This window comes from Brachyistius frenatus, unplaced genomic scaffold, assembly GCF_029030835.1.
Source record: "Brachyistius frenatus isolate BFR_SWC_R1_liver_20210118 unplaced genomic scaffold, ASM2903083v1 Contig_23, whole genome shotgun sequence".
Lineage (NCBI taxonomy): Eukaryota > Metazoa > Chordata > Actinopteri > Embiotocidae > Brachyistius > Brachyistius frenatus.
The window spans coordinates 2,484,682-2,500,348 of NW_027210622.1; the positions used below are offsets into that span (position 1 = coordinate 2,484,682).

Sequence of the window (15,667 nt, forward strand, 5' to 3'; positions counted from 1 at the left end):
TAGGTCTAAGCTCCATTTCACCATCAGTGAATTAGCCTACTAAAATTCTGCCAGGGACTTGGGTGTGATTATTATAGTAAATACTTAAAAAAAAAAGAAATTCAGAAAATGATAACAGAAAATATTAGACTGTCGCACAAAGTGAAAATTATTGTTGCAGCACAATAACAATTTAGGCTATCTTGCAGATTAAAGTTTCCGTGTCCTAAAATCCACGCTAACACAACTTATTCATTCTTATGTCAACAGAATAAAATTACATTTAAACAAACTTGATTAAAAAAAATAATAATAATAATAAAAAAATTGCATCCTGTATTCAATGTAATCAAACAGAAAACTATTCTCAATCACATCATTTATTATGACAATGAGGCGTAACGTCACTAAGCCAGCGCGCGCGGTTCACTGCAGCACTTCCTCGAGGCGGAAGGACGAGAGCGTGCTCCGCGGCGGCGCGCACGGACGACGAAAGACGGAAGAGAGGACGTTGAACAAACTTAATAACTTCTAGCTGACCGGCTGGAAATAGTTATATTCGTTGCACCGGTAGAAGTGGCTATCTGTTACTGTAGATATTGAGCGAGCTGAACAAACGCCCCCGTCTGCACTCAAAAACCACCGCGGGCTCAACTCGCCACACGAGCCGGGCAGCAGTTTTCAAACAGACGTTGTTGCACTTGATCAGCCGACAGCCGTCAAAAAAAAAGAAAAAGTCACGTTTATCTTTTAGTTAAAGTGCTAAAAAAAAACAAAAAAAACAAAACAAAAAAACTAGTGAATTGAATCGAGGTTACACACCGTCGGCTTGCTGCCTCGGGCTTTTTTTTTTTTTTTTTTTTTTTTCCCTCCCTCGTCGTGGGGAAAGTTGTCGGTGTCGGTGGTGGTGGAGGAGGTGGAGGAGGCCTGTGAGGTGGAGGAGGCTGCATGTGTGAAGACGACTGCTGGCGAGGAGTGACTCACGCAGCGGGTGGATAAACATGTCGGCTCAGGCGCAGATGCGAGCGATGCTGGACCAGCTCATGGGGACCGGGAGAGACGGTGAGCAGCGGCCGGTGGAAAAAACACCGAAAAACCCGGCGGAGAGTTTGTGATTGTTGCTAGCATTAGCCGGCGAGCTAACCAGTCTGTTCAATGAGGCACGCTTCGGAAACCGAGCTAGCTAACATGAGGGCAGCCAGCCGGCTAGCTACCTGTTGTATTTGAGTTTACTCGGGCAAGTTGTGTGTTTTACAACAACAACAACAACAAAAACAACAACCTCGTAATGTTAGCGTTGTACTCAAGTCGTTGGGTCGGTGTGCTCCTTATCTTCGTTGTGCCGCTTCGTCCCACCAGGTGCGATCATTTTTATCGGACTATCCGACCAGCTAACTTTGAGGCTTCCCTGCTCGGATGCAACGCTTAAGGTCTCCCGAGTCTGTCCCCGCAGCGAAGCGGTTCACTCCCGTGTCATGCTGAGTTTCAGCCCCCCGGGGACGAGGCCTACGTGCGGGTTAACTCATAAGAAGATTACACGCTGCTCATTGTCTTGTCTGCTGTTTTCTCATTTTCTGTTTTTAAAGGAGACACCATGCGGCAGAGAATCAAATTCACAGATGATCGAGTCTGCAAAAGTCACCTTTTGGACTCGTGTCCTCACGACATCCTCTCAGGCACCGTGAGTATTGGGGGTTGACACATTGGGGTTGATTAGACACGCAGTGCAGACACGATATATCAGGACATTTGTTTTGATTGGTTTGAGGTTTGCTTCATGGAATTGGATTTGAACCGAGAGAGCTGTAATTAAAGTTGAATGTACCCAGTCTGATTTTTATGAGCCTTGTATTTGCCATGTTTATCTGAACTTCTGTCATCTAGCGGTGAATATTCAGCTAATACTTTTCCATACAGAACCACAACAGATGTTTTACTTGTGGTGTTTCATTGAAGGAACATCAGACTGAAGGCAGAACATCGTCATGGACTTCAGCCAATCTGAGTCAAAGGGATAAAATATGATTGATGATTTCTTTCTTTTTTTTTTTTTTATCCCATGTCCAGTTATTTACTGTCCCCCAAACCTGACTTGACTATGTAGAAAAAAGGCTCGAGGGCCAGTATTGTACATTTACTCCAACCGTCTCAAATTGAAATTGAGTCAGTGCTTTAAATTCATAGTCATTATTTCATTTTAAATCCAATGTGTTGGAGGACAGAACCAATAAAAACAATACATGTTATTCTCCTGCATTTTGTATTATCAGAGAAGTGCTGATGCTGTAAAGAAATACGTTCAGTTAAAGACTTTGTCTTTTCATGCAGCAGCTCAAAGGTTATCACAGTTACATGGTTTTAAGGCGCCATATGCAAGATCTCAGTCCCGTCTGGTAATGCCAGTTTGTACGTTAAGATGTAATTGAGAGTCACTGTTCTTCCCTCAGTCCGGCTCTCTGAGATTTATCAGTTTGGTAGAATTTCTCGTATTCTTGCCCAATAGTTAGTTAGCAGCTGATGATTGTAAAGTTAGATTGTACCAGTGTACGGTAGTGGATTGAAAAAAAAAAATGGTGATGTCGATTGGTAAAGCCGATAGTTTACATTATAGCTTGCTTATCTCCTTTTTACCATAGTAGTAAGCAATTAGCCACGGCAAAACCATATATCGATGCCATTTCGAACGTTTTTCAGGATAGTCTGTGGTGTCACTCACTGCAATAAAGATCCTTTTTTAATTTGACCAAACAAAAGATTGTTAGATGGCAAGCTAATTGAGCTAGTCACATACAGCTATTCTAAATGCTCTGAACCGTGTAGCAGCAAACAGGGTCAGTGACATTATAGAATTAGATGCTTTAATAAGATACCATGACAACAGCAGGTTTAGTATTAACCCGTGTCGCCTGTCGAGGTGTGCGGTGGTATTAGATGGGCTGGCTGGTTAGAATGCTAACATCAGAAGATTTCTGCTCAACGCAATACATGACTTATTTCAACTTGAAAGCTGCTATTACGTTATATTCTGTTGATAATTTAGTTAATTTTGGAATACTTTGAAATAAAACCCATACCTATTGCACCTTTTAACGCGATGTCAATGAAACTGCTTTTGTCCAGGACTACATTTTTATTTGGGAGAAGTATTAGCATGACAGTTTATTAATTTTAGGCTACATTTTCAGAGCTGGTCACATAATAAATCAATATCATTTTGATTCCTGCAGAGAATGGACTTGGGAGAGTGTGTTAAAGTCCACGACTTGGCCCTCAGAGCAGATTACGAGATTGCCTCGAAAGATCAAGAATACTTCTTTGAACTTGATGTAAGTTGTACACACACACACACACACACACACACACACACACGTACGTGCGTGCAGACACTCTTCAATGTTTAGATCTCCAAATAGCATTTATTGTCTTCTAATATTTGACTGTATTCACTCAAGTCGGTCACAGCCATCTGTCAGAATACATTAAAAAAAGGTTAATGATTTAAAAAGAAAAAGGGGGCCAAATTTAGATTTTTAAAAAAGAAAAGGGTTTTGACAGAAAAGGAATTGGGAGTTTCTGTATTTGGAGTTATTCCGAATATCAAGCTTAAATCACCGCTGTGATTGCTGAGAAGTTTTAGTAATCATATGTCCTTTTCATCTGATAAAAGATTGCTACATTAGCATGTGATATAATTATTGTCTAATTATGTCTACCTATTAGGCTGTGTTTTGAAGCATCATCCAGCAACATAGTTTGGGGACACCTGCTGGCCCGTCCAATATGTGCAAGTCCTGTCTCCAGTTGCATTACTTTGTAAAAAGAAGTCTCATTCTGTTAACTCACTATCATCACAATACAGCTTCAAATAATTGTCACCTACAGCTTGTGATGTAAAATCCTCTCTGGTGGTGTTATAAACCACTGCGCAGTGTTGTATAACTCATCTCAGTTCTTATGGCAACATCAACTCAGCACTTTGTTTTTTTCCCATGTTTTTCTCAGAACCATTTTCAGACTCACCCTCTGCTTGTTCTGCTTGTATATATCCTGACCCAAATTGCATCAGCTCATCTTGTAGATTGTCAGTTAATAATTTTAACCAAGCAATTCACTGCAGACATTCAATTGTTACTACCCTAAATTACACTCCCGGCCTTCCTGTGTCTACACAGTTCTCTGCACAGTTTGAAGCTATCCGGCTGACATGGCTGCTTTCTTATCGAGCTAAGAATAGTCTGGATGGTGGTTAATTGATCCAAACCCTGTGAAGGTGTTGATGAGATGACAAGTCTGTCTCCAAGTGTATCAGAGTTTGGTCTAAGTGGTGCTGTTGAGTCGTGAGGACTTAATTTTATGGCTGACTGAGATCAGGACGTAATAAAGAGCAGGCTGTTGTGAGCGTAGCGGACAAACCTACACACGTTATAGCCGGCGCAGACTGAGCAGCTGTGTTCAGACACTAGATTACACAATCTTGCAAATCCTTTAAAGTAATATGATCCAATTATCACGCGTGTTTTCTCACAGGCCGCTGAACATCTTCAGTCTTTCATCGCTGACTGTGACCGCAGAACTGAGCTGGCCAAGAAGAGACTCGCCGAGACGCAGGACGAGATCAGTGCTGAAGTGGCTGCAAAGGTGACAGTCTCACCATAAGCATTATTACAGATTATGTTTTGTGAATGCAGTGCAATTGATTAATCTCCTCGAAAAAAATTGCAAGTTCACATCGAGTGGTTATGATTTGTGCAGTATGACATTTTTTTCCAGCTTCAATCTCATTACTTTCTGTTTGTTTCTGGTAAAAGGCTGAACGTGTCCACGAGCTAAATGAAGAGATCGGGAAGCTGCTGGCCCGGGCAGAGCAGCTGGGAGGGGAGGGGAACGTTGACGAGGCCCAGCAGATCCTGGAAAAAGTAGAGAAGACCCGCGCCTTAAAGAAAGAAGCAGAGGTTCGCAATTGAGTAACTTTGTGGTGGCAAGTTCATTGTGATAGAATTGTTTTTACTTTTGTGTCACCTGCCACAACGGAGGTTTGGTCTGTCAGTGAAGTTTTAAAATGTGGTTTACTGATGACACAGTAGTTTTTGGCTCCGTGCTAAGTAAATATTCCCTTCTTTCTCTGGTGGTCTGAGCACCCACAATCATTCGGAGAAAACCTTGTTTGTTTCAAACAAACCTAGAGTGTGTTTAGTTTGATAAATAGGTCACAGTAACCACTTGTCCTCTAACCACAGACTAAACTGGAGTCAATATGAATTACAAGTTTGAATTGTTAGTGTAATGTACTCCTGCTCCTCGGGGCTAAAATCGTTGTTCTTGCAGGATGTGTACAGGAACTCAATGCCGGCCTCCAGCTTTCAACAACAAAAACTACGGGTGTGTGAGGTGTGCTCAGCTTACTTGGGTCTCCACGACAACGACCGTCGTCTGGCCGACCACTTTGGGGGCAAGCTGCACATCGGTTTCATTCAGATCCGTGAGAAGCTTGAAAAGCTGAGGGTAAGGACGGCCTGGAACCGGTATATACCGGTGGAGTCGCATGAATATTGAGCGTTGTGACTTGTGACAATAAGATCCACCTAATTTAGGATGCAGCATGTTCAGTTGTGCGCTACTTAATGATGATTATATAAGTATAGCACCTTTCAAAAACAAAGTAACAACACAATTTACAGTAAAAACAAATAATAAAAGTAAAGTAATGCAAAACATAAAAGAATATCAAATCATTTAGAAGCTTATAACAAATACCATCAGTTAAACAGAAGCCATAATATACTGTATCACTGATTTATGAGGACAGATTTAACACAGGATGTTGAGTTTGTCTACCTGAGCTCCTCAAGCCTGTTGATTTGTTGTTGTTTTTTTTTAAACCCAGAAAGCTGTCGTGGAGAAACAAGAAAGAATGCGCATGAAAAGACGAGAGGAACGTGAAAGAGAAGAGGAAAGAGAGCGGCAGTGGGAGACGGAGCGGGAGACGGCGCGGGAGACGGAGCGGGAGACGGAGCGGGAACGAGAGCGGGAATGGGAGAGAGAACGAGAAAGGGAGCGGAAGAGGTACGAAAAAGTCAATGTCCACTGTTACTGTGTGCAGTGTCGAGGCTTCCAGTCATCTGGAGACTTAAACTCTCTTTTTGTGTTTCCTGTCCCAGATCAAGATCTAGAAGCGGAGACCGGAATAGGTATGTCTGCTTTGCATAAAGATTTGTTTTTGTGAGATGTTTGAGTGACGTCTAATTTCACACGATTTAAAGACGTATGGTTCCCACAGACGGGACAACTGAGTGTTGTGTTTGCCACCACCACTAACATCAGAAAAACTATTGCACTTGTTTGAAATATACATTTTTACCTTGGTGGAAATGGAGCAGACAGGCGATGTCACACATCAAATGCCTTGAATGTAAATGACATGAACATTCAAAATCTGTTCTTTATCTAGGGATGGAGGTAGTTCGTCCTCCCATCGTTCAAGACGCCACCGCTCCTCTCGTCCCAGAGAAGAAGGTGGCGGAGGTGGAGGTGGAGGTGGCGGTGGCGGTGGCGGTGGAGGTGGGGGTGGGGATCGGGAGCGAGAGAGAGAGAGAGAGCGGGAGAGAGAGCGAGAGAGAGAGCGGGAGAGGAAACATCGCCACAAGGACAGACATCGCTCTCGCTCCCATTCTCACAGACGCAAAAGGAAGAGGTATGGATTTTTATTCATTATGGAAACTTGCATAAAACCTCAATTTGGATTGGATTACCGGCAGGCCAATGTCCTTAACTAACTAAACTCAGTGACCCCACTATACACGAAGTCACATTGTGTAATTACACATCAGCAGTTTGCATTATCATTATATATTGAAGAGCTGAGTTTTAGATGGTTATTTGGCAGTTAGTTGTGGTGGATATCTTTCACGATTGTCTACCATATATAATAATTTAAATATTGAATCGGTCTATAATGAAAATAGTTCAGTCCAGCTTTTGGATGTGAATCTTTTCACTCACTTTAGGATTAATGAAGCTTTTGAGTAAATTCATCAAGGAAGATCTCTATCTTCACGTTCTGGCTTATTCCCCCGCGGCTGAATTTATGATCCTGCTGCTCTTATTTTCTTTCACTTTCGCTTTCCTCATTCATAATTGCGCCGTTACTATTTTTGTCTCGTGCTCTTCCCGTCCATCTTTTCTGGACCAATCGCTCTCTGGTCCCTGTTTTGTTAAATTGAATCATAATTAGGTCATTCTGCCTTTCAGACCTGTGGAAGGTTCATTTCCACCGACTGGTCTGCGTTGCGTACCGTCTCCGACGCGGCTACCACGGCTGAGTGCCGCCATTCAAATCGATGCTTGATAATCCACCAGATGTGCTGCGACGTGTGGCTCAGAGCTCCACTGCGTTAACGATAGGCCATCAGACGGGCAGGAAATGAGACGAGCATAAAAGTATCTGGCCAATTTTCAAACTAAATCACCCTGTGCGGATGCGGGGCGGAGCAAAACGGTGTCGCACATGCGAAGTGATGAACCCGTGCAACATTTTTAATACCACAGGGATCTTGAGAGAAGATCTGGACAGAATTTCCTACAACTCTCCGCCATTTGGCAGTAAATGGAGCTCCCTTATTGCGTAATATTGTTATTGACTTCCAAATGATTTCTCCAAAGAACTACTGTAGCTTCAGCGCAGTTTCCTCCGACGACCATCAGAATATTACATTCATGGCTTTAAATATTATACGCAGAGAAATATGGAAACATAAGGGGCATTATCATGAACTCCTTATTCAGTCCAGTTTTGACACTCTGGTTTGACTCCCAGACATTAAGAACATCTCTCTACAGGAGCACAGTAACTGCTTTTTGTCTCATTAGCAAAACTGAAATCGGGGACATCAGGTCCTTGACCTTTCTAAGAGTTTTTTTTTTTTTTTTTTTTTTTCAAATAAAACTCTGTGGCTGATCTTTTCTTTTTTTTTTTTCTTCTTTTTTTTTTCTTAGATCCTCCAGAGATAGATCATCCCACACCCGTGACAAAGAGGGCTCACCGTCTCAGGAGAAATGGAGGGAGGGTGCAGGAGAGGGATGGCGTAACGATAAAGCGGAGTTTGCAGACTGGGAGGACAGGCAGAGGTCCGCCTCCCCGGACATGACCAGAGGCAGAGAGCGAGAGAGATCCCTGTCGTTCGAGCGGGAAAGACGCTCAAGTTCTGAGGAGCGAGAGTCAGGAGAGATATGAACAGGAGGAGATGCCTCCACTGTCTTTGATTTGGATATATTGTTTAGTATGAAAAATAAAAAAAAGGAGGATGGAGAGATGAGAGTGTGTGCGTGCGAGAGAGAGAGAGAGAGAGAGTGTGTGTGTGTGTGTGTGTGTGTGTGTGTGTGTGTGTGTGTGTGTGTGTGTGTGTGTGTGTGTGTGTGAGAGAGTGTGTGTGTGTGTGAGAGTGTGTGTGTGTGGGAGGGGGAGGGTTGAAAGCGGGACATGTACATTAGCTGGGGTGGATGGTGGTGATGAGGGAAGAACTTCAGTGGTGGCGGTAAAGCAAACATGCAAACCAACTCTTTTATAAAACTGTGAGGCTACACTGACCTGGAAGCAGTACGGTCCTCATCATTTTTTTTTAATTTTTTTTTTATGCCATCTCATCAAACTTATGTACCGCTGTTTTCACAGCCCTACACAAAGTCTGTTTTTATTTTACTCCAATGAAGTGCTGTTATTTTTCTACCATTAGTTAGACCTTTATTGTTCATGTTTTCTCCTGTTCCATTAGGAATCTGTCGGTAGCTGTGGATTTATTTAAACGGGTTGGATTCATTAATGTGGCGTAGCCCTCGCAGTAATGTTTGAAACGAGCTGTGAATGACTGAAGGCACCCCTAATGTTTGTGTTTAATTTGCTGCCTTCCAGCCATAACCATCTAATTTGGGGAATCTGATGCACATCCTTAAAGATGCAGTGAAGAGCTTGTACTTTGAAAATAAACCTACTCGTCCCACTGAAAGAGGTCACCTGAATATTTCCACGCATATTGATAATGTGCATTTCCATACTGGTTCTTTTGCTGTAATACAACCCGGACATATGGTCAGGAACATCTACTTTGCTGTGCCACCATTAAGTGAATAAAAATTTCTGCTTCCATTTAAAATCCAACGTGTGACACCGATTTCTCTCTCACTCCTGTTTTCTTTTTACAGCTTGATCAGAGGAAGCATTTTACTTGTCACACCACAGCAATGAAGTGAGTTTTGTGGTTAAAGAGGACCCGTCCGCTTTCTCTTTTAGCTCTTATCCAAGTTTAACACGAGTGAACTTAATTGATATTTTATTAGGCATAATCAAATGCAATCCATTGAACTCAAAACCGTGACGTCTACTCTTGGTTTCTGGCCATTAAAAAAAATATGTTTAGAAAAGACCAGAACATGTATTTCTTTATTGGAATCGTGGTTCACAGGGTGATTTGTGTGAAACTACCTACTTCCCTGACACCTTTCTTACCTGATATGTTTCTGCCTCTGCTGTACTCATACAAATTGTTAATGTAAAAGTATGGTCTCCAAATATAGCTCATCAAGGTACAATTGCAAAACACCCGTCAGCCTGCAGGTGGTAGACAAAAGCTGCCAATGATGCGTACGCGTCATGACGTCAGACGCACGTTCGGAACAAAAGGGCGGGTGAATCAAAAGTGAATCGGAAAGCCTCCACTTTACTGCATGTACACGAAGCTGAAACCGTTTTAGGCGTTTCTATACGTGAGGATGTCGCTGCTGAAGCCTTTTAGTAAGCTCCCTGATCTGAACACAGCGAATATCTTGGTGAGTGTTTTTTTGCGGAAAGCTTTTGACTGACCGGCTGCGCGTAAAGGATGAACAAATCCTTCGCAATTCCTCAAACAAATAGCAGTTGTAGCTACATTTAGTGTTGTTGTTGTTGTTGTTGTTGTCGTCTGGTCTGAATAAGAAGCTCTCGGCCGTCAATTTGACAGAAGCACCTTTTAACTATTTATAAAGTTTCAAGTTCACTCTTCATGACTTAATTGTAAACTTTACGCACATTTCAAACAGCATCACATTAAAGCAAAGACCAGGAGATGGAGTCGTTGGACTGATGTTGAATGCATGGCTTGTGTTGCACTTTTGTTCCTTGGGAAGGTGTGGTACTTATAGGAATTAGGTTTCTCTCGTTTTTATCTGTTTAATTGTTCTTAATCTGTGTTGCTGCCTGTCTTGACCTTTATTCTCTTTTAAAAGAGAACATCAAACCATCTCTGAATTATACACAAGCAGCACATGAATGGGTTTATTTGTTTTTCTTTTTAAATGCATCTTTAAACGGATGTAAGATATTTCTGTTGTTCTTCTTTTTTTTTTTTTATGTGTGTTAGTAAAAACTATGGTTATCAGGTTTTGTGCTGACTTGGTGTGTCTTTCCTGCAGCTGGTGGAGAGCGAGGAGCAGTTTCAGCAGAGTTTAGCAGACGCTCTGGTGGAGGAGACCGGTGTCATTGTGAATGTGTGAGTAGACGTCACTTCATCCTGCAAACTGCTCAAGTCAGCTGCCTGGTACATGGTCATGAAGCACACGTCTGGAAACAACATCTGCTATTCTGTTATTGAAACAAGACTTATTGTATATTATTAATCACATTCATGTTTAACCAATGCAACTGCATCAATTTATTGACTATTCTGGAAAATCAAATGCTTGGTGGTCAGAGAACAATTTAGCTTTTTGAATACTTTTTAAAAATGATTTCAAATGTTTTCTTATCTATAGTTTTTATTTAATGTATATTAAACAAGGGATTATGTACTTAAGAAAATGTTTGAGTATAGCTTCAGGCTGTTTATGCTGCATTCATTGTAAATCAGAACTACCTGTTTCTAACTGGTGACATGATGTTCACTTTATTATTATTATTTATTTGCATCAATGTTGTAGTTATGACTGAGAAACTGATTTTTCTGAAAGCTTCAATATCTACCTTGGTCCTTAACAATCCTATAATACAATACTGTTATACTGTCGCTGCGCAATGTGCATAACTGTCATACAAACACTTTGAGAGTCTTACCCACATCTATAATTCATCCCCTTTGATGTTAGCACATGATTTTCACCTCCCTTTACCACACATCAGTGAGTGTATTCAACCTGACAACTTTCAACCTTAATTGTCCCCAACAGGAGACTAGCGAAGACTCTCCCTCTGCCCATGGAGAACGATGAGAGTCGTCCGAGGATAGACCTGGTTGTGTTCATCATCAACCTGACGTCAGAGCTCAGGTAACTTTCAAATCTTTACATATCCGATTTCAATCTTCAACATGCATGTAAAATATTTACTCCTTTTATAGGGGTTTTAGTTGGCCTGAATAAAACTCAATGAATTCCATTTGTCTCTGTGGTGAGACTGCCTGTTAACCAGATCGATACGTCCAACAAAAATGTGTTTTCTTCTGTTTCTACCTCGCTACCAAAACGGCAAACACATCCAGACTTTTCTCCTGATATTTAAACCTGATTTTATCATTATGTAGAAAAGGGCACCTCATGATGGCATCCTTTGCTCTACAGATTGTATGTTTTGGGCGTGAATCAGTTGGTAAAACATATTATGATGTAATAGTTCATTGTGTGACATGTTCAGTATTATTTTGTTGTTGTTGTCATAGTTTCCGGTCAGCAGAAGATTCCCTGAAGTATTTGGACCCGAGATATTTCCTGGGAAAAGTCTGCTTCATGGTCACAAACGGTACGACAATGGGTCAAATCTTTCTCAGCTCCTTAAATCACATTAATGATGACAAAGAGATTAGAGATTAAATGGAGCAAAAGTTGTGGACCAGCCTTTGCAAAATATGATATTGCACTATATACATTATCCGTCCTTTATAGTGTTGGAAAATAACCAAGTCTTAGTTGGGCCTTTTCTCTGACTCGCTGACCTTTCCTGCTTCTGCCTCTTGTAGCTCGTAATGCTTCAGTCCCCACAGAGCGCCTGGACGCTGTCAGAAGGCTGGCTGCATCGCTCCACTGCCCGCTGCTGTTTGCCGAGGACCAGGTTCGTGTCCATTTTACTCTCAAACAATGAGGGTGATTTAAACCAGGAGTCTCCAACCATAGCTCGCATTTGAGTATGTGTGTGTTGAGTATCCATTTGTTATTGTGCACATAAAAGAAGCTTATTCAGCTGGTTTGGTGGAGCTCGGTTATGTGAATACATGTCGCAGTGTCCGAGAGCTCGTAGCTCGGTAGCTCATTTTGTCACAGTAGCTCTCGGAGGAAAAAAGGTTGGAGACCTCCGAGTTAAACCTGTCATCTCACGTCGGATACAAACTAATGTGCAGCAGTTTAACACTCTTTCAGAGAAAACCATAGATTTTTGTTACTAATGACCAGAGTGGCAGCAGGCTGGCTGCAGGTTTATAAAAGTGATTCAGTCCCGTGTCTACAAAATAAAAGGCCTTAGAAGGTCGTAAAATGTGTACTTTTTTGTTTTACACCAAAGTGTTACATATTTTCTTTTGCTTGCCCGAAGCAGGAGTGTCAGTTATAAGATATTTTCATTTGTGAATTGCAGGTGATATTACACGCTTAAAATAAATAAGATTGGGATTTTTTTTTTTTTTTTTTTTTCCGCTCTGGGTTTTGCACTAATCAGGCTCTTCACTTTCCATTATTCAGCACCATCAGACCTGTATAACACAAGAAGCTCATCATCTCAAAAATGATGAACTTGCATGAATGAATCCTTTCCATGTGTGCACCCATTAATTGTCTGCCTCTTGTGCAGATATTGATATAATGGGAATTATTCCTGTGCCTTGTTGGAAAATTCAGAAAAAGTGTGATGGAGTCTGAACTAGTTTTACTCCAAATCATCTCCATTTTCTTTTCATACAGTTGTTAAATTTTAATATATTAGAAGAGTCTTTAAAAACCTTAAATTGGGGAACCCTGCAGAAACCTACAGGAAGCTGCTTGTGCGTACGTGTTGTGGAGCTCAGTGTTTCTGCAGTTTGAGGTCTCTGCACTCTTGTTGACAACAGAACATCAATTGTCACCTGAGTGTTGTTGTGTTTCTCTAAAAGACGGCCCGTGTATCGTCCTTCCTCTCCAGACACCAGAAGGTGTGACCAGTGCGACGGAGAGGCTGCTGACCATCCTGAAGGTGGCAGCCGGTCTTGTTCCCATGGCGACAGCTCTCTACCTGTCAAACTTGACGAGATGCAATCTGCCCCCAGACATCGACCAGCCCAGCTTTGATTAGGTCAGATTTTTTTGGAGGGATATTTCCCCCCACTTTTTAATGTTTATATTTATTTGTGGTAGTTGTTAATGTTATTAGTTACACCTGGACTTTTCCTACTACATATTTCCTATCCTGTGATTTGCACACATTGTTTATGATCATAATATACTGCAGGTCTTTTTTTTGAGACAGCATAGACTGTTTTCATTGCTCACTGATGAACTACCTGTAAGATGCTTTTAACAGCAGAATTTAGTGTTAATACAAAGAAATAAAGGACATCTCTGATCAATTAAAACACGACTGACCATTTATCTTGTTATACTTAAAACTTTGAATTCATAAAAGGATATTTATGAACTCTGTAATCTTATCGTTTTAAAGGTATAGGTTGTTGTTTTTTTTACTCTGTTGAATGGATTAGATTAATTGGTTTAAATGTGCCAAAGCCTGAAAATAGTGAAGAAAATTAGTCAATAAACAGATGACAGTTCTCTGCCTTTGAGCAGGCTGTCACAAGAAACTCCACGTAATTCATAATTCCTTTGAATTCAGTGAAACAAATACCTTGGTGTCCTTCTTTTCACACTTTCCCTATGTTAGTATGTGATATGTTTGACCATGCAAAAAATATATATATATTTATATATTTATTTATTTATTACACATCTTAAGTAATGTTTACAATGATGGTAATCATAAAATAATGATTTCCTTCATATGGGCAGAGCCCAGCACGTATCTTTAATAACAGGAGAACCAAGTGAGGGAAACCAAAATATTTATAAAACCTCTTTTAAAGTTTGACCTCAGCTCAGTCAGCAGCCTGTCAGCCTTCAGAGGGGGAGGAGAGGCGGAGGCATTGTGCTTGGTGTCACGTCGGCATGCGTGCAATAACACACAATAACAAACACTAATAATAGGTTATCGTTGTGGCAAGTATCCATCACACCAAACACTGTTTTGACTTCAAGTCAGGAACTTCAAGGATAACCAGGAGTCAGTGGTACTGAACACTAACACCAATGTCTTTGACTTGCTTTAAGTCCTCTTAAACACAAACACTGAACCAAAAGAAATGATTACTTCTTTCCACTTTCAGAGACAAATGCTTTGGTTAGTGTGAAGGAACATGATTGGGGTGTTTTATTTTTGAAGGACAGTGAAACTTGACTTTGATTTTGGGTTTTGATTTCTGCTGCTCCAACACCTTTGTAACCACCTAAAAATATATCACTGCTCTATTGGCAGCCAGTCACAGCAGCTCCTGATAATGTCCTTGTGACTGTTGTGTTTGTGGTGCTGCACTTCCCTGTCAAAACTCTCCCTTTGTATCAAAGTATAGATAATGTGCGACTGAACGGACTTTTACCACACACGTGTATATCTACTCTAATGTACAGTGTATTAGTACCATATTATTTGGTCAGTATACTCAGCACATAGTATAGCTTTGGTCCAGTCTTTAGGCTTTATTCCATTCTCATGTTAATTCTATTTTAATCTGTCGATATAAAGCAGGTGCCAGAATAGGTGAAAATTGGAATCTCTGAATATATATATTCATTTCACAACAGAGTTTTTGGACAGCCTCCTTTCTGCTTTAATGGCAACATCAATCGAGCTGATTTGAACTCCAAAAAATACAAATCTTTGAGTTTTGTCAGATAAAACACTTTGACAGCATCATCTCAACTTTTAGGAAACTGATGTTTTCTTTTTTTTCCCACTATAGAAATTTGATAGACTGTTTAATCAATTTAGTTGATTAACTGTCAGATTATTCAGTTATGAAAAGGGTTGTCAGAAGTTAATGGAATCGTGTCTCACTCCCGTGTCATCCACAATTTGTGTCAGTCTGTGTGACCTGAAATTAAATGACAGTTTACTGTGATTAACCTGTCACCTCTGCACTGGTTTAACCTGCGGGGCTGTGAGAAGTGTTTAATCTTTATTTGTTTGGGTGTTTGATTTTTTTCCCCGCATTTTTCCAACATTTTCTGTTTCATTGTGGAACACTGAATCTTTTCACCTGATCAGGACTGATCAGTCGAATGGATCAAAATGTGACGGAAAAACAAAAAGAAAAGTAACCTGGTGAACAAAGAGATGTGCGACCTGTGATGACGGGTCCAAAGTTTAAATTCACATCACTCTGAATGACTTCATGTCGGATTGTAACATCACTAAAAACAGAGAAAGGGAGAGTGGTTTACATTTGGGGTACTACTGACCCGAGCAGCGGTAGCAGGGGTGATATTTAACGCAGGGATGTGGAGTTGGAAAGCTTGAAAAGTAGTTTACAGGAAGTTGAAGGAGTGATAACGCCTCTTGTAGTTCCCACGTGGAACAGGCTACTAAGAATAGAAAGAGAGTCGGAGAGATAAAAGCGTGCATGTGGGTCCTTGGTGACACTGCAGGTTTTCAAGG

General features: G+C 41.0%; 2 protein-coding genes across 2 annotated transcripts; both read left to right on the plus strand.

Moving 5' to 3' along the window:
- The first annotated feature begins 432 nt into the window (after positions 1–432).
- Positions 433–9,125, plus strand: LOC138620279 (putative RNA-binding protein Luc7-like 1). The gene is made up of 11 exons (XM_069697327.1): positions 433–1,041; positions 1,566–1,660; positions 3,207–3,305; positions 4,507–4,617; positions 4,788–4,931; positions 5,305–5,481; positions 5,864–6,042; positions 6,138–6,167; positions 6,428–6,501; positions 6,586–6,670; positions 7,972–9,125. Exons 1-11 carry the CDS (start codon positions 981–983, stop codon positions 8,207–8,209), a joined length of 1,293 nt encoding a protein of 430 aa, XP_069553428.1. The 5' UTR covers positions 433–980; the 3' UTR covers positions 8,210–9,125.
- Positions 9,126–9,741: 616 nt separating this feature from the next.
- Positions 9,742–13,758, plus strand: pane1 (proliferation associated nuclear element). The gene is made up of 6 exons (XM_069697326.1): positions 9,742–9,798; positions 10,420–10,496; positions 11,170–11,268; positions 11,658–11,737; positions 11,955–12,046; positions 13,106–13,758. Exons 1-6 carry the CDS (start codon positions 9,742–9,744, stop codon positions 13,253–13,255), a joined length of 555 nt encoding a protein of 184 aa, XP_069553427.1. The 3' UTR covers positions 13,256–13,758.
- Positions 13,759–15,667: the final 1,909 nt, after the last annotated feature.